General features: G+C 23.7%; 12 protein-coding genes across 12 annotated transcripts in view; 10 read left to right on the top strand and 2 right to left on the bottom strand.

Moving 5' to 3' along the window:
- DDB_G0292854 (hypothetical protein) overlaps nt 1-1,643 on the top strand; it is a gene marked incomplete at both ends in the record, with an annotated part of 2,121 nt that extends 478 nt beyond the window's left edge. Inside the window, one exon of the mRNA XM_629386.1 lies at nt 1-1,643. This exon is cut by the window's left edge and continues 478 nt beyond it. Coding sequence (XP_629388.1) covers nt 1-1,643 — 1,643 coding nt within the window.
- A 1,249-nt stretch (nt 1,644-2,892) lies between these two features.
- Nucleotides 2,893-5,251, top strand: DDB_G0292968 (hypothetical protein; the record flags this gene model as incomplete). Its single annotated transcript, XM_629385.1, has 2 exons — nt 2,893-3,583; nt 3,675-5,251. 2 exons carry the CDS (start codon nt 2,893-2,895, stop codon nt 5,249-5,251), a joined length of 2,268 nt encoding a protein of 755 aa, XP_629387.1.
- A 1,105-nt stretch (nt 5,252-6,356) lies between these two features.
- Nucleotides 6,357-9,373, top strand: DDB_G0292848 (hypothetical protein; the record flags this gene model as incomplete). Its single annotated transcript, XM_629384.1, has 2 exons — nt 6,357-7,659; nt 7,758-9,373. The coding sequence occupies 2 exons, from the start codon at nt 6,357-6,359 to the stop codon at nt 9,371-9,373; spliced, it is 2,919 nt and encodes a 972-aa protein (XP_629386.1).
- A 112-nt stretch (nt 9,374-9,485) lies between these two features.
- On the bottom strand, nt 9,486-10,681 carry DDB_G0292846 (hypothetical protein; the record flags this gene model as incomplete). Its single annotated transcript, XM_629383.1, has 2 exons — nt 9,486-10,511; nt 10,601-10,681. The coding sequence occupies 2 exons, from the start codon at nt 10,679-10,681 to the stop codon at nt 9,486-9,488; spliced, it is 1,107 nt and encodes a 368-aa protein (XP_629385.1).
- A 773-nt stretch (nt 10,682-11,454) lies between these two features.
- DDB_G0292966 (hypothetical protein) lies at nt 11,455-12,692 on the top strand (the record flags this gene model as incomplete). The annotated part of the gene is made up of 5 exons (XM_629382.1): nt 11,455-11,583; nt 11,711-12,085; nt 12,191-12,378; nt 12,485-12,510; nt 12,601-12,692. 5 exons carry the CDS (start codon nt 11,455-11,457, stop codon nt 12,690-12,692), a joined length of 810 nt encoding a protein of 269 aa, XP_629384.1.
- Nucleotides 12,693-13,135: 443 nt separating this feature from the next.
- Nucleotides 13,136-14,236, top strand: DDB_G0292964 (hypothetical protein; the record flags this gene model as incomplete). The annotated part of the gene is made up of 1 exon (XM_629381.1): nt 13,136-14,236. The coding sequence occupies one exon, from the start codon at nt 13,136-13,138 to the stop codon at nt 14,234-14,236; it is 1,101 nt and encodes a 366-aa protein (XP_629383.1).
- Nucleotides 14,237-14,983: 747 nt separating this feature from the next.
- Nucleotides 14,984-15,717, top strand: DDB_G0292962 (hypothetical protein; the record flags this gene model as incomplete). The annotated part of the gene is made up of 2 exons (XM_629380.1): nt 14,984-15,067; nt 15,160-15,717. The coding sequence occupies 2 exons, from the start codon at nt 14,984-14,986 to the stop codon at nt 15,715-15,717; spliced, it is 642 nt and encodes a 213-aa protein (XP_629382.1).
- Nucleotides 15,718-16,027: 310 nt separating this feature from the next.
- DDB_G0292844 (hypothetical protein) lies at nt 16,028-16,756 on the top strand (the record flags this gene model as incomplete). Its single annotated transcript, XM_629379.1, has 2 exons — nt 16,028-16,111; nt 16,202-16,756. 2 exons carry the CDS (start codon nt 16,028-16,030, stop codon nt 16,754-16,756), a joined length of 639 nt encoding a protein of 212 aa, XP_629381.1.
- Nucleotides 16,757-17,011: 255 nt separating this feature from the next.
- DDB_G0292842 (hypothetical protein) lies at nt 17,012-17,731 on the top strand (the record flags this gene model as incomplete). Its single annotated transcript, XM_629378.1, has 3 exons — nt 17,012-17,015; nt 17,232-17,396; nt 17,463-17,731. 3 exons carry the CDS (start codon nt 17,012-17,014, stop codon nt 17,729-17,731), a joined length of 438 nt encoding a protein of 145 aa, XP_629380.1.
- A 676-nt stretch (nt 17,732-18,407) lies between these two features.
- Nucleotides 18,408-19,544, bottom strand: cysK (cysteine synthase; the record flags this gene model as incomplete). The annotated part of the gene is made up of 1 exon (XM_629377.1): nt 18,408-19,544. One exon carries the CDS (start codon nt 19,542-19,544, stop codon nt 18,408-18,410), a length of 1,137 nt encoding a protein of 378 aa, XP_629379.1.
- A 303-nt stretch (nt 19,545-19,847) lies between these two features.
- On the top strand, nt 19,848-20,301 carry taf13 (transcription initiation factor TFIID subunit; the record flags this gene model as incomplete). The annotated part of the gene is made up of 2 exons (XM_629376.1): nt 19,848-19,884; nt 20,018-20,301. The coding sequence occupies 2 exons, from the start codon at nt 19,848-19,850 to the stop codon at nt 20,299-20,301; spliced, it is 321 nt and encodes a 106-aa protein (XP_629378.1).
- Nucleotides 20,302-20,830: 529 nt separating this feature from the next.
- On the top strand, nt 20,831-22,380 carry DDB_G0292836 (peptidase A22B family protein; the record flags this gene model as incomplete). The annotated part of the gene is made up of 4 exons (XM_629375.1): nt 20,831-20,977; nt 21,142-21,603; nt 21,805-22,128; nt 22,249-22,380. 4 exons carry the CDS (start codon nt 20,831-20,833, stop codon nt 22,378-22,380), a joined length of 1,065 nt encoding a protein of 354 aa, XP_629377.1.
- Between the last annotated feature and the right edge of the window lie 22 nt (nt 22,381-22,402).

Here is a 22,402-nt window from a genome sequence, read left to right as displayed (position 1 = left end):
AGGAAAAAGAGGAACAAAGTGAAAGTGAAGAAGAACAAGAACAAGAAGATTATGAATCAAATTCATCATCATCAGAGGTTGAAGATAATTCAGATTTAGATTATGAACCAACAAAGAAAAAAACAGTTGTAAAGAAATCACCATCCAAAAAAGTATCATCAGCAAAACCAAGGAAACCAACTAAACCAACCAATAAAAAACTATCACCACCAAAGAAAAGTAAATCAAAGAAATCTTCATCATTATCAACGAGATCGCCAATTGGAAAATATAAAAAGAAAACAAATAGTACAGAACCATTAAGTTCAGATGAAGATGAGGATGATAGTGAATTTCAAGATGAAGATGAAGATGAAGTTTCATCAGTTTCAACCAATTCAACACATTCAAAACATCAACAGCAGCAACCAAAATGGGGTAAACCAATGGATTTCGTTGGTAGTTTATTCGATACCAATTTCATTACAGGTAAAAAGAAGAGTTTCTCTGATCCAAATGAAAATAGTGCAATAAAAAAAAAAAATTTAGAAAAAACCTATAATAATAGTATTAATGAAGAGAAACAATCATTAAATGATTTTAGAGCCTCTGTTGAAAAGAAAAAGAGAAAGAGACAAACTGAAGAGGCAATTTTAGGTATTAATCAAAGACATGAAAAAGAAAAACAACAATATACAACTACGAAAGCAATGGTATCTTATAAAAGTAATATACCTGATACCATTACAAAAGATAAAGATGATATTATTAATTTCATAAATACTCCTTCAAATAGTACTGCTAAACCATCAAGAAGAATTAGATTTGAAGGTGACGAAGATTCACCTTATAAAAATTATAGTAATAATAAAGATAATGGTAATGATAATGATACTGATATTAGTGATGATAATATTATACCTCCACGAATGGAACGTCAATTATCTTCAATTCATTTAGTTCAAAAACCTTTAAATCTAGGTGGAAGATTACCTTTATTCAGCAGTTCAACCACTACCTCTACTGATGAATACCCATCACAAAATATTGATTCAATTACAAAAGAGATGGTATTATTTGAAGGTAATCAAACACCACCACTCACTCCTTCAACTCCTTTTTCTGTTTCAAAATCATCACCATCATCATCAACTAATACAACAACTACAACTTCAACCACAACTACTCCACTAAAATCAATTTTAAAAACAAGTGTAGATGTATATGATGATGAAGATATGAGTGATAGTGAAAATTCAATTTTAAAAAATAAAGAAATTCAAAAAGATGAAAATAAAGAAATAATAAATAATAATAATAACAATAATAATGATAGTAATGATAGTAATAATAATAATAATAATAATAATAATAATAATAATAATAATAATAATAATAATAATAATAATAATAATAATAATAATAATAATAATAATAATAATAATAATAATAATAATAATAATAATAGTAATAATAATAATAAAAATAAAGAGAAAGATTTTAATCTTGATAAAATCGACCAAGAAAAAGATAATGGTGATAAATCGAAAAGTAGTCAAGATAGTGAAGCTATTGATAACTCTCAAGAATATAGAAATTATATGGCTGCAACTGAAGGTCTATTCCAGACCGAAATATCAAAAGAGGATTTCATAAAATTATAATAAAATTATTATAATAAGAAAAAAAAAAAAAAAAGAGAAAATAAAAAAATAAGAGAAAAACCACAAAAAAAAAAAATTTACACAAACACACAACAACAATAACAAAATCAACAACAAAACAAAACAATGCTAAATATAATTGTAAATAAAAACAATAATCATGGAATAAACTAAAAAAGGTGTTTTAAAGGTGAGTTTTTCACCTTTTTTTTTTTTTTTTTTTTAAATCTTTTTTTCAGCATCTATCATATTTTCTATTTTTAAACAATTATTTTTAGAATTTTAAATTTTTTTTTTTTTTAATTTTTTTTTTATTTATTTTAAAATTATAATTTTATATTGGAAATATAACACATGATGAATATATGTATGTATACCCCAACCTTTTAAAAAATATGTATAGTTTATCACCAACCAACCAACTTTGGTGTGTTTTATAACATGTGTGTTAGGTTTTTTTTTTTTTTCTAATAAATATATGCAAATTCACACACATAACACACAAATTTGCCATGTTGTGAGTGGTAAAATTATTTTTATTATATAATTATTTTTATTCATTATATTTGATTTCAACCTCAAATGTATATCAGCTTTTTTTTTTTTTTTTTTTTTTTTTTAATTAAAATTTAAATATTTAATTTTATTTAAATAAAATTTTATATTTTTATTTTTTTTAATTTTTTTTTTTTTCCTTGGAAATTTTTAATTATTCAAATTGGTTTTAAGGATTACATCATTGCCTTATAAATCATTTAAATAACAACCCCCCTCCTTATAATATAGTAATAATAAACCCCCTAAACCTATCCTTAATTTTAATAATAAAAAAAAAAAAAAAAAAAAAAAATTTTTTTTTTTTTTTTTCCACCATTACCCCAAAAAAAAAAAAAAAAAAAAAAAAACCCAAAATTTTTTTAATTAAAAAAGAAAAAAGTATTAATCTATTATTCTATTATTCTAATAATTTTGATCAGTTAATTATTTTAAAAAAAAAAAAAACAATAATTATTTAATTTTATTATTTTTTATTTTTTTATTTTTTTTTTTATTCTTTTTGGAAATTTATTATTATTATCAATAATAATTTAATTTTTTTCAAAAAAAATAATAATAATAATAATAAAAATAATAAAAAAAATAAATATTAATAAATATTATTTAAAAATTTTATTTATAGCAAAATAACTAATATATTGTAAAATAATTTTAGAATATTTAAAAAATATTCATATAATAATAAATAAAAATGAAAGAATATAAAAAAATTATATTATATAGTTTTTTAGTTTTTTTAATTTTATGTTTTGCAAAACCATCTCTTTCAGATGACCCTTTAACAACTTCAACAACAACAACAACAGCAACTGCACTACCAACGACATCGGCAGCATCAACAGCAAAGGTAACAACAACAACCACAACTACAGGATCACCAGCATCAACCACAACTACAGGAGCACCAACATCAACTACAGGAGCATCAACATCAACTACAGGAGCACCATCATCATCATCTTCATCGAATGAAACAACTCCAACTGCAACACCAACTAAAAAACCTGTAACACCAACACCATCATCAACATCATCATCATCATCATCATCTGAAGTAACATCATCCTCATCCGAATCATCAGCTGGTGAACATCCATGTGCAACTGATGTTTTTGATAGTATGAGTAATTCTGGTAATTTCCAAGAATCAGTTTCATCATCATCAAATGATCCATATGATTGTTATCTTCAAAGTTCAAATGTAAAATTCACAAAATCTGGTACTGGTACAACAAATGTTGCAAGATTAATATTAGATAGTGCAGGTTGTCCAACATCTTGTTTGACACATTCTTACTCTTGTGCTGAAATTCAAGCACAATCATCTTTAAATTATGGTACCTACACATTTATAGCAAAGGTTTCACCAATTAAAAATGTTAGTAAGTATTTAATTTTTAATAAAAAAAAAAAAAAAAAAAAAAAAAAACAAATTTTAATTTAATTAATTTTTTTTTTATTTTTTTTTAAAAGTTACAAAATTATATGCAAGTACAGGTGGCAATAGTCAATATTCTGATATTTATTTCCAAATTTTTGGTAATACAACAAGAGTAAATTATGGTTATACATATTTTGGTCAAAAGGTTAATTATTATAAAGATTTAACAGGTGTTGTAATTAGTAGTACCAATACCTACTCTTTTGATTTTAGTAAAACTCAACTTAGTTTCTATTTCAATGGTATTTTATTGGGTAAATTTGATAGTTCAGCTTATAATGGTGTAGTTTTCCCAGTTCCACCACTTACTTATTATACATCAATTACATCAAATCCACAAACAAAGATCTCTCCATCAAGTTTACCAACTTATTCTGATATAATTTCATTTAATTATACTGCTGGTGTTTGTACCGATTCGTCTGATGGTGGTAATAATTGGCATGACGAGAATTCATTATTATATTTCTTTACATCCAATTGCACAAACTATAGACCAATACCAATCTTTAATGATAGTTTTAACGATGGTTGGAACGCTGGTGGTAATACACTCATTAAATTTATCAATAGTTCAAGTACTCAAAGTCAATATGCTAGAATTGGTACTGCATTTAGTTTCTCTTTGAATTCCGGTGCTGAATACCTATTGATTCAATATAACCAAACCGCTATACCAATTAAACAAAATAAATATATTATGTTTTGGATCAATGGTGGTCAATTGGGTAACCAAAATCTTGTGGTTTATTTAACACTTGCCGGTAAAAAGATTGGTTCAGTAAATATTGGAGAATATATTCATGGTAGTTTATTACCACAAACTTGGTATAAAGTGATTATACCATTTTCAAAGATCACTATCACTCCATCAACCACTAAAACATTCAATGGGATTTTAATCACTGGTGCCTCTAATGAATTTTATGATCTAATCTATATGGATGATCTTTACTTTTCAAATGGTACGGTTTGTATGGAAGAGTCATCGGAATATCCATACTATCAACTTGGTCAATTATTAAATGGTGCTTCCGATCAGTATAACACTGGTAATGTAAATTTCAAATCCGTTAGTAAACTTTTTAGAGGTTTTCCAACTATCGAGTATCAATTATACAATAATTACAAAGCAATCATCTCAATGATGAATGGTACAATCGATACATCTCAATATGATCTTTTGAGATTGAATTTCTTCTTCCTTCATGATCAATCTTATAATAATCCAAATCCAAGTATTGACTCTAGTGAAGTTGCAAACTCTTTCTTTTTAGATCTTCAAATTTGTATTACCGTTCAAGTGGTTGGTAATTTACCTTGTGTTGGTTTATCACCATACTTGGGTGGTCAAGTTCCAAATGCAGTATGGGTTGAACTTTTAATTCCTTTCTCTGATCTTCAAGTTTATCCAAATGCTCTTATCAGTAGTATCACTTTCCAAACTCAAGTACAAGATCACCAAGGTGTTTTCTTTATTGGTGATATTTCTGCTGGTAATTTTGTACCACCATATAAAGTACTAGAGGATGGTTCAAACGCTTTCAAATTATTATCAAATATTTATTTATTATTATTAATTTTTATAATTTCTTTATTATTTATCTAAACAAAAAAAAAACAAATAAATAAAAAACATATATATTTGTATTATTTTTTTTAATTAAAAAAATTATTTTATTTTATTTTATTTTATTTTATATTAAATTATTTTATATTATTTTATAGTATTTTAAATTAATTAAAAACCATAAGAAATTTGTAGAAAAAAAAAATAAAATAAAAAAAAGATAAAAATTTAATTTATTTTAATCACCCTTTAAAAATCTATTAATATTTTTCAAGAAATAATTTTTTTCAAAATAAAAATTAAATATATGATTATTTTTCTTTTTTTTTAAAAAAACATGTAAAAAGTAAATCTGTGGGCATTGTTTTTTTTATAAAATACTATATAAATATAAATAAAAATAATAAATAAAAAAAAAAAAACCACACTTTATTGTTTTTTGAATAAATCTTTAAATTTATTTGGAATAATCAATTTGTAACATCATTTTAAAAATTAGTTTTATTGTTATAAACTTTTAAAGAATTTTTTTGGTAGTTATAAAAAGTAATTAGTAAATCAACAAATTGGAAAAAAAAAAAAATTTATTTTAACTATTAAATTTAAAAATTAATAATAAAATTAATGTTTTAAAATAATAACCATCATTTTTAAAATCCTTACCCCAAGCATTTTAACATTTTATTATTAACAACATGTTGTCCTTTTTTTTTTTTACTTTATTTATTGAAAATTTGTAAATTACATTTCAGATTATGATTATTAGTTTTTTTATAATTATTATTAATATTATTATTATTAAAACAAATAATAATAATAAATAAAAAAAAATAATTAGTTGAATTCTATTTTATGTTAAAAATAAAATTTTTAAATAAATTAAATAAAAAAAAAAAAAAAAAAAATTTTTTATTTTATAAATATCATAGAAATAAATTATATCTTTTATAATTATAATTTTAATAAATATAAAATTCCGATAAAATATAAATTGTTAAGGTATATATAATATTTTTGAATCTACATTTTTTTTTATTCACTTTGTTTAACTATTTTTTTATTATTATTAGAATATAGATAGATAAAATAAAGATAAACAATTGAAAAAAAAAAAAAAGAAAGAAGAAAAAAAAAAAAAAAAAAAATGAAAATAAAATTTAGAATATTTATAATATATTATTTATTAATATTTTTATTATTATCATCAAATGGTAATGTAAAATCTTATGAATTAGAATTATATGATACAAATGAAAATATATCACCACCGGTTGGTGACAATTTATTTGGTGAAGGGGTTGGAGAAGAGATTGAACAACATTCAGATTCGTTACCACCACCACCAGATACAATGGATCCAAAAATTATTCCTTCAATTGATACTTCTGAGCCAAAGCCGACTCAAAAACCATCACCAAAACCTAAAGTGACAACTAAACCAAAAACCACAACCACAAAGCCATCAATAACTACTAAACCCAAGACTACAACAAAACCAAAACTAACAACACCACCACCACCAACAAAGGTAACAAAAATTTCAACTAAAGCTCCAACTGAATTACCACCAACAATTAAATTCAGTACAACTTCAACAACTAAAGAACCATCAATTAGTAAACCAGCAACTAAACTTACAACTACCAAATCTTTAACTTCAAAAGTAGTTCCTGAAACAACTTTAACTGATACAACAACTTCCAAGGTAAAGTCAACAGCAACCACTACTACTGCCACTACTACTTCTACAGCCTCTACCACTGGCACAACTTCAAAGGCAAAGTCAACAACCACCACTGGAGTTGCAACAACATCAAAATCAAAATTACCAACTACTTTATCATCTACAACAACTGGAAAAGCTACATTAGTACCAAAGAAAACTTTAACACCAACAAAAACTACAGCAACAATTTCTTCAATCCCAAAGATTAAAGATTCATCATTGGACCAAGATTCATCATCAACATTACCATTGGATTCTTTAGATTCATTTAGTGTTTCAGGTGATGAAAAAACAAAAATAAAACCACCAAAGAAATCAACATCGTCATCATCTGATGAAAATGAAATTTCAGAGAGTATCACAACCCAAGAATTATCAGATGAAGTTGATCCTTTACTTTCATCATCATCATCATCACTTGCAACATCTGGTAAAATAACTTGTTCTGAAGATGTAACTGATACAATGTCAACTGATGGTAATTTCATTGGTTCAATTTCATCAATTGCAAATAATCCATATTCTTGTACTTTATTAAGTGAAAATGTTCAATATACACAATCTGGTACTAAAAATGTAATGAGACTCACTCTTGATAATAAAGGTTGCCCTTCAAAATGTCTTAATAATAGTTATACTTGCGCTGAAGTTGAATCAACCCAAAAATTGTCATATGGTACTTATACTTTTAATTTAGTTCCTTCTCCTGCAACAAATTCAAGTAAGTTTTTTTTTTTTTTAAAAAAAAAAAAAACTATTTATTATAATTTAAAATATTAATGGTTTCTTTTTTTTTTTTTTTTTTTTTTTTTTTTTTAGTTACAAAAGCATATATCGCATCAGGTGGTAAAGGTCAATATTCTGATATATTTTTTAAAATTAATGGTAATTCAACCAATTTATATTATGGATATACATATTTTGGAGTATTAGTACAATTTATAGAACCATTACCAGGTGCAGATTTTACATTATTCCATAATTATACATTTATTTATACAACAACTGGTATTTCTTGGTATTTTGATAAACTTTTATTAAAGAATAAAATTGATGCAACCTATGCAAGTAGTGGTGCGAGAATTCCAGTACCACCAATGAACTATTATGTATCATTAACAAATAATCAAGAAAAGAGTATTTCATCAACCAAATTACCAACTTTTGCAGAGCTTTCATTGTTTAACTATGTTTCAGCACCATGTTTGAATGGATCATCAGAGGATACAAATTCTGAACTCTATACTAATTGGAAAACTTCACCAATTGGATATTTCACATCAAATTGTACAAGCTATAGACCAGTTGATATCTATAATGATACCTTTCAAGGCTTTTGGAAAGATAAATCAAATACATTGGTAATTAATCCAAGTTCACAATTTGTTAGAACTGGTAATAGTATTGGTTTTGCATTGAATCGTGGTTCTGATTATTTCCGTCTTCATATTAATGAAACCGTACCAATTAAAAGACATAAATATCTATCGTTTTGGTTAAATGGTGGTAATAGTGGTAAACAATCATTGGTACTTTATCTAACCTATAATTCATTGAGAGTTGGTATTGCCAATATTGGTGATTACCTTTTGGGTGGTATTGAAGCTGGTGTTTGGTATAAAGTTATTATACCACTACTCCAAATTCCAATTAATCCATCAAACATCACCAAAATCGATGGATTCATGATTCAGGGTACCAATAGTTTATTTATGGATATGGTTTATTTGGATGATATTCAATTCTCAAATGGTTCAGTTTGTATGGATTTAAAGAATAAAACCAATATAATCTACTATGATAAGGGTGAATTTGAAGGTGGTGCAAATAATACCTATAGTAGTGGTAATATTAATTTTAAAAGTCGTGCAAACTTTTACAAAGGTTATCCAACGATTGAATACCAAGTATCAAGTTTTAACAATCTATTGATCTCTCTAGAAAATGGTACATTGGATACTAACCTATACGACGGTATTGTATTTGATCTTTACTTTGAGCCAGATCCAAATTACCAATTCCCAGGTTTAGAAAATACTGAATCCAATGAAGACATTCTAAGGAATATACCTCCAAAGCAATTGAATGCTGCAATTTGTTTAGGTGAAGAAACTATCAATGCCCAGCTACCATGCATGGGTATCACTCAATATGTTGGTGGTGAATTCCCTGCAAATCGTTGGATTGAATTACAAATTCCTTTCCCTGATTTATTTGCTTTTAAAAATGCCATGATCACAAGTTTATCTTTTAAAACCAATGTTCCTGAACATCAAGGTTCACTTTATATTGGTAAAATTATGGCTGCTCATTTTGTACCACCTTTCCATGAAGCTGAAGATAGTAGTTTTGGTTTTTCAATTATTTATTCTACAACTTGTTTCAATTTATCATTGATAACTTTAATTTTTAATTTAATAATTTTATTTATTTAAAAATAATAATTAAAAAATATATAAAAAAAAAAAGAAATAATAATAATAAAGAAAAAAAAAAAAAAAGATTCTATTTAAAATAAGCATTTTTCTTGGATTTTATTTATTTTCATTATACACCTGAAATTTCATTCATGAAATCATCAAATCCTTCTTCTACTTCTTCATTTGTTGGTTCATTTGTCGCTGTTGTTTCTTTTATATTATTTGAAGTTGTAGTAGTTGTTGAGGTTGATATTGATGTTGATCTAGAACTATCCAATATTTCTTCTGTTGTTGTGGACGTAGATGTAGTTGATTCTAATGTGGTTGAAATTGGGTTATTATTATTATTATTATTATTGTTATTATTATTACTATTTGTTGTTGTTGTTGTTGTTGATTTTGGTGATTCCTTTTTATTAATATTTGTTTGAATGTTTGATTTTGGTACTAAAAATTGAGGAATAGGGGGTGGTGGTATAAATCCTAAAGGAGGTGGTGGTGCATTATTATTTACATTTGGTGGTCTTTTCATCATCATCATTTGATGAATTATATAAGGTGGTGGTATACTCATTGGCATACCCATTGGCATACCCATTGGCATACCCATTGGTATTCCTGGTGGCATACCTGGTGGCATACCTGGTGGCATACCTGGTGGCATACCCATTGGCATACCCATTGGTATACTTGCCATTTGTTTATTTATTGGTAATCCTCTTCCATAAGACGGTATTGGTTTTGATGTTGCTGTATTAATATTATTAAAAGTTGTTTCTGTTGGTGCTGCTGGTTTTTTCCTAATATTTTGACAACCTGGTGGAGGTATTCCATATGGATTTAAAATTGGATCATAATAAATTGATTCCTCAGGTGGTCCATATTTTTTAATTGCATCCTCAAGTAACTTATCTTTTAATTTTAATTGTTCTAATTTTTTATTTTTTTCATTATTTTTATAATCATCTTCATCATCATCATCATCATCATTCTCTACTTTTTTTTTTTTTAATAAAATATCTAATGCATTTTGAATTTGTTTTTTCTTTACTTTATTCTTTTCTGAATTATCTAATTTTTTTAATTCTAATTGTAACTGTTGTGGATCTTGTTTTAAATATTCTTTTTCTTTTGTTTTTAATTTATCTTGATTCTAAATAATAATAATAATAATAATAATAATAATTTTAATTAAATGAGAAAATAAAAAAAAAAAAAAAAAAATTTTAAAATCATAATTACCTTTTTATTAATTTCTTTTTTTTTAATTTCTTTTCTATACTCTTCCATAGGATTGTGCATCCCTTTATCTTTTTTTCCCATTTCTCAACTACTATAATTATATAATATATATTTTAATTAAAAAGTTAAGGTTTTTCACAGGTTCCTTTTTAGAAAATTCTAAAAAAAAATAAAAAAAAAAAATGAAAAAAAAAAAAAAAAAATAAAATAAAATAAATGAAAAAAATAAAAAAAAATAAAAAAAAAAAATTCTGGGTAACGTTTCAAATATATATTTGAATTATTTTTAGATATTATATCTAAAAAAATGATTAAAAAAAAAAACTTTTTTATTTTAAAATGCTTTGATTATTTTTTTTATTTATAACCATTTATGGAATAAAGGAAAATAAATATAAAAAAAAGGAAATTCAATGTATTAATAGTTGTTGGTATAATAAATGCACCACGGTTATAAAATATATTAAAAAAGGTTATATGAAACCTAAGGGGAGCTCCCATAGAAAATAAAAATAATTTAAAAAAAAAAAAAAAAAAAAAGATTCTTACTACCAACCCATAAAATTACTTTCCTCAACTATAATCATCGAAAATCAATTGGTGAAAAATTAAATAAAAAATAAAAATAAAATTAAATTTGATACTAAATTACGAAATTAAATTAAAAAAATTGTTTATTAATCGGTTTTGAACATAATTGAATTTTTTTTTTTTTAAAATTCTTTATATTTTCAGATAAGGTTTTTTTTTTTTTATTTTTTTAATTCAATTAAAAAATAAAAAAAAAAGTGTATAAATAGTTTTTTTTTTTTTAGCTCTTTTCCAAATTATTTAGTTATATAACACAACAAAAAATGGAACCAACAGTTGAATCAATTATCCCACCAAATGTCATTACATTAAAGCACTACCGTGAAAGTAAAGATTTTAAAGACCGTGCTGCTTTTCGTAGATTTGACATGAAAAACAGTCAAATGTGCAAAGTAAGTCAATTAATTTATTAACAATTTTAATATAAAAATATAAAAATAAAATAAAATAAAATAAAATAAAATAAAATAAATAAATATCAATTAATTTTTTTTTTTTTTTTTTTTATGCATTAAATAGAGTAATTCAGAGATTGCAGCAGTCACAAAATCACAAACCTTTCCAGAACCAATGTGTATGAATGAAGCACCATGGAGTACTGATTTAAAAATATTCAAATTTGTTGGTAATCATCCAAATAGAACTATGGATGTTTACTGTTTTGCTAAACCAGTTGCATGCTTTTTAGACTTCCAAGGTGACAAAGAAATTGCAGGTACTGTAAAAACTACATTAACTAAAAAGAAAGGTTCATCAAAATCATCAACAATTAAAGTTGAAGCCACTGCATCAGCTGGTGCCAGTATTATGGGCTGCGAAGCAAAGTTAAGTGTAACCAGTGGATATTCATACACAAGCTCTCAAATGGAAGAAACCACTGAAACTTGGGAAGAGGTATCACATCATTTATATAACTTTTATACATCATCCTTTGGATGTGAGAGGTGAGATGATAATCACTTTACTAATCTTTTATTTTTTTTTTATTTAAAATTTTAGACTCTCACTCCAGGTTCATATTATCAATATCAAAACATCATGCTCTATGCTTTCATTTTTAATGATGAAACGGATGATTTCAAAGATCTTGATGCTAGCTGGCAATTATCATCATGTACTGGTGTTAAGGTATACTATGGAAAAGGTACCCAAAGATATTTCTTTTTCCCAGTTTATAGAGATGATTGGTAATATATTAATTTATTAATTTTAAAAAAAAAACTTTTATATTTATTACAATTAACTAATATTTATTATTTTATTATTATTATTTCATATGTGTTTATTATTTAGTTTTACCAAACTCTATAAAGAAGATTGTAAGTATTAAATTGATTAAAAATTTTATTTCAATATTGGGAAAATACACATTTATTAATTCCAAAAATCTAATTTTAATAATTATATAGTCTATTCAACTGTATCATTTGATGAAGTATCAAATTATTTAACAACTGATGGTGTCAATAGATGGTATTCAGATGTTAAATTCCCATGGTAAATCTTATCATCAAAATTTTATTTTATTTTTAAATCACAATTTGTTATCGATTTTAGAACAGTTTGTCAATAAAAAAAAAAAAAAAAAAAAAATAATATTAATTAGTTTTAATTCATTTTTATAAAAAATATTTATCTATTTTTAAAAAAAAGAGTAGATAATTGATAAAAAACTAATATTATTTTTTAGATATATATTATCTATTTTAAATTTTTTTTTTTTTTTTTTTTTTTTTTTTTTTTTTTTTTGAAGATTTAAATAATTTCAAACATTATTTTTTTATTTTCATTTTCCAAAATTAGAAAACTATGACTAGATGAATAAAAATAAATAAAAAGGAAAAAAAAAATTTTTTTTTATATTTTTTTTAATTTTTTTTTTATTTTTTTTTTTTTTTTCATGTAGAAAAAAAAAAAACAATAAAAACTCAACCAATATTAACTATGAAACGTGAGATAAGGAAACTTTATAAAAGTGGTAATGAAAATAATGAATTTAATGAAGAACCACCAAGTAGCGAAGAAGAAAAAGAAGAAGTAGGAGAAAAAGAACAAAGTGACAGAAATAGTGATGATGATGATGATGAAAAATTGGATGATGAATTATATGATGAAGTTGAGGATGATATTTTAAATCAACTCTTAAAATATACTAGTAGAGAAGATTTAAGGAAAACATTAAAAAGAATTAAAAGAAGTGAAATATCGGATTGGAATGATGACGATGATGATGGTGATGATGAAAATAAAAAAGAAGCAGAATCATCATATGATGATGAAAATGAATCAGATTATGATCTATCCTCATCAACTGGTGAAGAAATTCCATTCATTGATGAAATTGATAATAAAGATTTGCAAGATGATATCGAACAAAATAGGGATGTCTTGAGACATTCATTAGCAAAATCAATTATAAAACCACCATCAATATCACCTCCAACCATTGAAAAAGAAGAAGGCCATGAAAAAGCTAACAATTATGATAATAAAGAAAATAAAATTGAAAAAAAAGAAGGAATTGAATTAAAAGATTTTTCAAAAATTAAAAAAAAAAAAAAATCATCATCGTCATCATCATCATTAAAATCATCATCGTCATCATCATCATTAAAATCATCATTAACTGAAAGTTCAATAAAATCAATATTAAAGAAATCAACAAAAAATATTGAAAAAGCTAAAAGATATTTAATACCACCTAAATTGTTAATGGAAATGGATGATATCGAATTAATTAGGGAGGATATATGTGCAGTGGATAGATCATTAGCTGGTTATTCTAGAACTGGTATGGCTGTCATTGGTTTAGGTGTTGGTTTAATCTCAAAATTAGGTTTCACAACTTCAACAATAATTGTAACAATAGCTTACTTTTTATTTGGTCTTGTATTAATAGCTGTTGGTTTAACAAGATGTAGAACTGTTATAAAATATATTAAAAAAGGTTATATGAAACCTTCGATCTACTCAATTGTAATCATAACATTATCAACATTGATGGTTATTGGTTTTTCATTTTATGGTGTTGTTTCGTCTAGTTAAATGCTATTAATTAATTAAATAATAACAACCCAAAAGAAAGGTTTGAAATCTATCCAATGGTTATTCTTAGATGCTTTGATTATTTTCAATCATGTTGTTGTTGTTGTTGTCGTCGTCTATTGAAGATGATAAAGAAATTACTGCTTCAACTTCATTTTCATTGATAAATCATAAAGATTCAAAATTAAATATCCCTCATTCATCAAAGGATATTCGTAGGTGTGCTATATTACATATAAAAATATATAAATATATAACAGATTATCAACATAATAACCATTAACACTGATCCTACATATTTTTAAATATTATAATTGTATTGGTTATGGTAATGGACAAGTAATTAAATCTAAGATTTCAATGGTTGCTTAAATGAAAATGGTTAATTGGTAATTTATTTCAGTATTGAAATAATTAAAACAAAATTACAATGTTTAAAAACAGAAAATGATCAGTTTCATAGAGATATATTCATAAAAATATACAAACAAATGTTATAACAGTAATTCTTTTATTATAATACAATAAATAAATCATGTTTGTTTTTATTTAATTTTTTTTTTTTCAAAAAAAAATTATAAGTGGTAAATATTTTTTTTATTAATGGTTGATTCATTTTTTAAATTTAAAAAAGAAATATGTAAAACATATTTTACTTTTTTTTTTATTTTTTTTAATTTTTGTTTTATTTTTTTTTTTTTATGTACAAATACAAAAAAAAAAGGAGTATATATTAAAAAAGAAAAAATGGGTAATTATTTTTTTAAAGAAAAAGAAAAAGAAATGTCATTGGTTGAAGTAAACCAAGAAAGAGTACTTGATGTTTATTTAGTATGTTTATTTTTTTTAAAAAAATATTATTTAATTTTAATAATATAAATAGAAACTAATGATTTAATAAAATATATATATATATAATATAGAACGTCTACTCAAACTCAAGTGATGAATTAATAGGTGCAAGAATTTACAAAAAGGGTGCAGTTGAAGAATACATCGGTACAAATGCAGGTCACTATTCTATTATTATAGATAGAAATGGCGAATCTGACGATGATGATCACCCAGTAGGTTTAGAAATTCATTTGGTAATGAAGGATGCAATGAATTCTATTGAAACTGGTTTCAAAGAATCTGAAAGAAGTTCTAATTCAACAAAATTAATTAGAACTGTTAAAGTGGGTAAAGCATTGTTGATTAAAACTAAAGAATATGTTGAAGGCGATGATTATGATAGAAAAGCTATTATCGGTAACCGTTTCCATGAATCATTTTATACCTTCATTAAAGAAATATGTGGTGGAGACAACTCATGGGGTAGAAAGAATAACTGCCACAACTTTGCTAAATACTGTTTGGAAGAAGAATTACATTTAAAATGGCCGGAAACTGTTCAATCACCATGCGATAATTACCCATTCTTATTAGATACATTAAAAATTCAAAAATCTGCATCTATTCAAACTAACCAATCATCATAAATCAATCAAAAATTATTTTTTTATAATTTATCATATACAACAATAAATAAATAAAAAAATCATTGGTTTTGTTTTTATTAATAAAAGGGTTTTTATTTAATTTTTTTTTTTTTTAAAAAAAAATTATAAGTGGTAAAATATTTTTTTTATCAATGGTTGATTCATATTATAAATTTAAAAAAGAAATATGTAAAACATATTTTACTTTTTTTTTTTTTTTTTTAATTTTTGTTTTATTTTTTTGTTTTTTTTTTTTTTTTTTTTTTTATTTGTACAAAAAAAAAAGGAGTATATATTAAAAAAAAAAAAAATGGGTAATTATTTTTTTAAAGAAAAAGAAAAAGAAATGTCATTGGTTGAAGTAAACCAAGAAAGAGTACTTGATGTTTATTTAGTATGTTTATTTTTTTAAAAAAAATATTATTTAATTTTAATAATATAAATAGAAACTAATGGTTTTATAAAATATATATATATAATATAGAACGTCTACTCAAACTCAAGTGATGAATTAATAGGTGCTAGAATTTACAAAAAGGGTACAGTTGAAGAATACATCGGTACAAATGCAGGTCACTATTCTATTATTATAGATAAAAATGGCGAATCTGATGATGATGATCACCCAGTAGGTTTAGAGATTCATTTGGTAATGAAGGATGCAATGAATTCTATTGAAACTGGTTTCCAAGTAACCCAAAGAAGTTCTAATTCAACAAAATTGATTAAGACTGTAAAAGTTGGTAAAGCATTGTTGATTAAAACTAAAGAATATGTTGAAGGCGATGACTGTGATAGAGACATTAATATCCGTAACCGTTTCCATGAATCATTTTATACCTTCATTAAAGAAATATGTGGTGGAGACAACGCATGGGGTAGAAAGAATAACTGCCACAACTTTGCTAAATACTGTTTGGAAGAAGAATTACATTTAAAATGGCCGGAAACTGTTCAATCACCATGCGATAATTACCCATTCTTATTAGATATATTAAAAATTCAAAAATCTGCTTCTATTCAAACTAACCAATCATAAATCAATCAAAAATTATTTTTTTATAATTTATCAATTACAACAATAAATAAATGAAAAAATCATTGGTTTTGTTTTTATTAATAAATGTTATATAGTAATTATTTTATTTTATTTTATTTTAATAAATTTAAATAATATTAAATGGTAATATTGAAAATGAATGAGGTTTTTTTTTTTTTTTTAATTTTTTTTTTTTTTTTTTTTTTTTTTATTAATTATTTGTATAATAAAAAAAAGTTTAAATAAAAAAAAAAAATGGGTAATTATTTTTTTAAAGAAAAAGAAAAAGAAATGTCATTGGTTTAAGTAAACCAAGAAAGAGTACTTGATGTTTATTTAGTAAGTATATTTTTTTAGAAATATATTATTTAAATATAATAATATAAATAGAAATTAATGATTTTTAAAAAAATATATAATTCGAACGTCTACTCAAATTCAATGATCAATTAATTGGTGCCAGAATTTACAAAAGGGGCATTTGAGGAATACGTTGGTACAAATGTTGGTCACTATTCTATTATTATAGATAAAAATGGTGAATCTGATGATGATGATCACCCAGTAGGTTTAGAAATTCATTTGGCAATGAAGGATGCAATGAATTCTATTGAAACTGGTTTCCAAGTAACTGAAAGAAGTTCTAATTCAACAAAATTGACTAAGACTGCAAAAGTGGGTATAACATTGTTGACTTAAACTAAAGAATATGCTGAAGGCGATAACTGTGATAGAGACATGAATATCCGTAACCGTTTCCATGAATCATTTTATATCTTCATTAAAGAAAAATGTGGTGGAGACAACGCATGGGGTAGAAAGAATAAATGCCACAACTTTGCTAAATACTGTTTGGAAGAAGAATTACATTTAAAATGGCCGGAAACTGTTCAATCACCATGCGATAATTACCCATTCTTATTACATATATTTAAAATTCAAAAATCTGCATCTATTCAAACTAACCAATCATAATAAATCAATTAAATTTTTTTTTTTTTATAATTTAGCATATAAAAATAAATAAATAAATAAAAAATTCATTAATTTTGTTTTTATTATTACATGTTATAAATTTATTTTATTTTAATTTATATATATGTATAATATTTATTGGTAATTTTGAAAATGGGTAAGGTTCAATTAAAACTTTTAATTTATTTATAATTATTAACACGTGTGTTAAAGATGGTGGAAAAAAGTTTAAGATGAGTAATTGAATTTGGTAAGAATATTTTAAGAAAGAATCAGGTTCAATTATTCGACTAAACTCTCTTTGTTATAAAGTTGAAGCCACTGCATCAACTGGTGGTGTCAGTAGTCAAAGGCACATGTGAAGCAAAATTAAGTTTAATAAGCGGATTCAACAGTATCATTTGATGAGGTATCAAATTATTTAACAAATGATGGTCTCAATTTGTGGTATTGCAATGTACATCAATACCATTTAAACACAATAATATAATCGATTTCAGAACAATTTTAATAAATAAAAACTAAAAAATAAATATGTTTCTTTATTTTATTCTTTCTTAAAATATTCTTTTTTCTTTAATTTTTAATTATTATTTTGATCTAATTTTACATAGTAAATAATTTTAAATGCGTTATTGTTATTATTATTATTTATTATTATTTTTTATTTTTATTTTTATTTTACAAAATTTAAATTTGATAAATCTGAAACTTGAAAATTATGATCATTTAACCAAGATTTACTATATAATCTACTTGTGTAACGATGACCAGAATCACATAAGACTGTTACAATTGTTTTACCAGGACCTAATTTACGAGCCAATTTAACTGCGCCAACACAATTTAAAGCTGAAGAACCACCTAAAAATAAACCATCATGCTTTAATAAATAATGAGCCATATCAACACCTTCCTCTTCTGTACCACGGAAAGCACCATTTAAAGAGGCTTTATTAAAATTTTCAGTTTTTTTATTTACACCAACACCTTCATAAAATGAACGTGGTCCAAGTTTTTCAACAACTAATCTATCTTTTGGATGAAATATAACACCAGTATTTACCAAACTATACAAACCTGAACCTGGTGGATCAATTAACCAATTTTGAATATTTGGATTCACCTCTTTTAAATAACTACTTATACCAGCCACTGTGCCACCAGTACCAGCTGCTGCGACAAACCCATCCACATCACCCTTAGTTTGCTCCCAAATCTCTTTGGCTGTACCATTATAATGTGCGTTGAAATTTGAGAGATTATCGAATTGGTTGGCGTAGAATGCCATATCGTCACCTAAACATCTTTGATATGCGCAATGCATGAAATGGTTGGCATTGTTCATACCGACAATTGGCACTATTTTAGTTTCAGCACCCAACATCTCCAACAGGTCAACTTTCTCTTTTGATACATTATCAGGTATAAACAATTGTACATTGTATCCCCTCGATTTACCTAACATTGTCAAAGAAATACCTGTACTACCGGCAGTTGCTTCTACAATGGTTGATCCTTTCTTTAATAATCCTTTCTTTTCACCATCCAATATAATCTCTCTTGCAACTCTATCCTTTGGACTACCACCTGGATTCATAAATTCTGCTTTACCATAAATTTCACAACCTGTTGCTTCTGATAAACTTTTAATTCTAATCAATGGTGTATTACCAACTGTTTCAATTATACCATTTGATATACCTGAATGAAATACACTTTCTTTTAAATTATTATTACTATTATTATTATTATTTTGTTGTTGATTACTATCACCTTCAGAGTTGAAATAGCCATAAATCGAGGAAAACATTTTATTTATATATTTATTTTTTATTTATTAATTAATTAATTTATTTGTTTATTTATTTATTTATTTTTATTTATTTATTTGTTTCTTCGTTTTCGTTAAAATAGGGGTGAAAATAATTATTTTTAAATTAAAAAACCTTTTTTTTTTAATTTTTTTTTTTTTTTTTTTTAATTTTTTTTTTTTCTTTTTTAATTCATTTCCCAATTTTTTTTTTTATTTTCATTTTTTTTTTTTTTTTTTTTTTTATAAAATTATCCAAATAACGAAATTAGTGGTTATTGAAAAGATTAAAAAAACTATAAAATGTCAACAAAAAGGAAAAGAATGTTTTCAAAAGAATGTATGTTATATTTATATATATATTTATATATATTGAAAACGTTTTTTTTTTTTTTTTACTCTTTATTATTTATTTATAAAAAAGCTAATAATTTATTTTTTATAAAAAAAAAAAAAAAATTATATTTATAAAGTAAAACATATGATGTATGGTTTTGGAGATGTTAGAGAACCATTACATGAATCAATAGATTTGTTAGAAGAGTTAGTTTTCGAATTTATACAAGAAATGACATTAAAAGCAGCTCAAGTTTCAAATAAAAGAGGTAAATTTCAAACAGAGGATTTAGTTTTTCTTGTAAGAAAAGATCCAAAGAAATATTACAGAGTTATTGAATTATTAAGAATGAATGAAGAGTTGAAGAAAGCAAAGAAAGCTTTTGATGAAACTAATGTTGAAGAGGAAGAAAATGTTTAAAAAAAAAAAAAAAAAAAAGATAAAATAATGATAATAAAGAATATGTACATAAATTTTCAAAAAAAAAAAAAAAAAAAAAAGTGAACTTTCCGTCCAAGTTTTTTTTCTTTTTTCCATTTAAAAATTAGGGAAAAAAAAAAAAAATTACTAAAAATATCCAACAAATGAAAAATTACTAAAAATATCCAATAAAATAAAATATTAAAGATTGTAAAATAAAAATAGACCTATAATAAAAATAATTAAAAACAAAATAAAAAAATAATAAAAATTATAAAACAGATGAGAAAAATAATGGTAAAATCTGGGTGTATGTAAAAAGTCTTGGTGCGTCATGACAATTTAATTTTTTTATTTTTTTTTTTTCATTTTTTTTTTTTATTTTTTTTTTTTTTAAAACAGCTCATCCTTTTTTTTTTAATTTTTTTATTTTTTTATTTTTAATTTTTTTTTTTCTTTTTTTAATTTTTTGTGATTTTCAAAATTTTTAATTTGAAAATTCTATATATTTGTATTAAAAATAAATAAAATGGAAGCAGTCATTGAAAGTTTTAAAAATTTAAAAATGGATTTAACCATCCCCGATAATGGATTATTAATTGCCTATATTAGTATTTGGATCATGGCAATTGTTCCAATTTATATTGGTTCTTTCTTATCATTAAAAGAAACAAAAGTAAATATTATTATATTATTATAATTATTATTATTATAACTATTATTATTATATAAAATAAATAAAATGAAATTTATATTAATATTAATATTTATTAATTTTTTTTTTTTTTTATATTTTTTTTTCATTTTTATTTTTATTTTTATTTTATTTATTTAATTTAGAGTGAATCAATGAGCATGAGCGATGCATATACATTCCCAATAATTGGTAGTGTTTTCTTATTTGGTTTATACTTATGTTTCAAATATTTTGATAAAGATTTAATTAATTTAATTTTATCATATTACTTTTTATTAATTGGAGCAATTGCAATGACAAATGTATTATCATCATTATTCAAATATATGTTTGTTGGATCAAGTGGTAGTGGTAAAAACAAGAAACAAAATGAAGTTAAACCATTAATTTCCTTCAAAATTCCAGCCATTAAATTCATTACAGATGCAAAAGATGTTAAAATCGATATTTACGATATCGTCTCTTTCATCTTTGCAATTGGTTTCTCACTTTGGTATATCAAAACTAAACATTGGATTGCAAATAATATTTTTGGTCTTACTTTTTCAATTCAAGGTATTAGTTTCATTAGTTTAACTGAATATTCTGTTGGTGTTATGTTATTGGTAAGTATTTTTAATAATAATAATAATAATAATAATAATAATAATAATAATAATAATAATAATAATAATAATAATAATAATAATAATAATAATAATAATAATAATAATAATAATAATAATAATAATAATAATTAAAAAAAAAAAAAAAAAATATGTATTAATTTTATTTTTAAAATTATAATATATTTTTTTATTTTTTAGGTTGGTTTATTCTTTTATGATATTTTTTGGGTATTTGGTACAGATGTTATGGTTACAGTAGCTAAAAGTTTTGATGCACCAATTAAATTACTTTTCCCAAAGGATATTTTTGCAGATGTTTATCAATTTTCAATGTTAGGTTTGGGTGATATCGTTTTACCAGGTATCTTTATCGCTTTATTATTACGTTTCGATAGACATATTCATCAAGAAAGCAGATCAAAAGGTCCAATGAAAAAAACTTATTTCAATTCAACTTTAATCGCTTATGCTTTAGGTTTATTCACTACAATTTTCGTTATGCACACTTTTAAAGCTGCTCAAGTATGTATAATTAATTAATTAATTTATTTTTTATTTTTTATTTTCATTTTTTTTTTTTTTTATTTTTTTTTTATTTCCAAATTTATCTAATATTAATATATTATTATTTTTTTAAATTAGCCTGCATTATTATATTTAGTACCATTCTGTGTTGGTTCATCAATGATTGTCTCAGCTATTAAAGGTCAATTCAAAAAATTACTTTGGTCAAATTTAGATACTGCCAAAGACAATACTAAAAAAACTAACTAAAGAAGGAAAAAAAAAAAAAAAA

Source organism: Dictyostelium discoideum (genome assembly GCF_000004695.1).
Source record: "Dictyostelium discoideum AX4 chromosome 6 chromosome, whole genome shotgun sequence".
Classification (NCBI taxonomy): Eukaryota; Evosea; class Eumycetozoa; order Dictyosteliales; family Dictyosteliaceae; genus Dictyostelium; species Dictyostelium discoideum.
The sequence above is the reverse complement of the archived record's forward strand: the minus strand, read 5'-3'. Positions and strand labels throughout refer to the sequence as shown.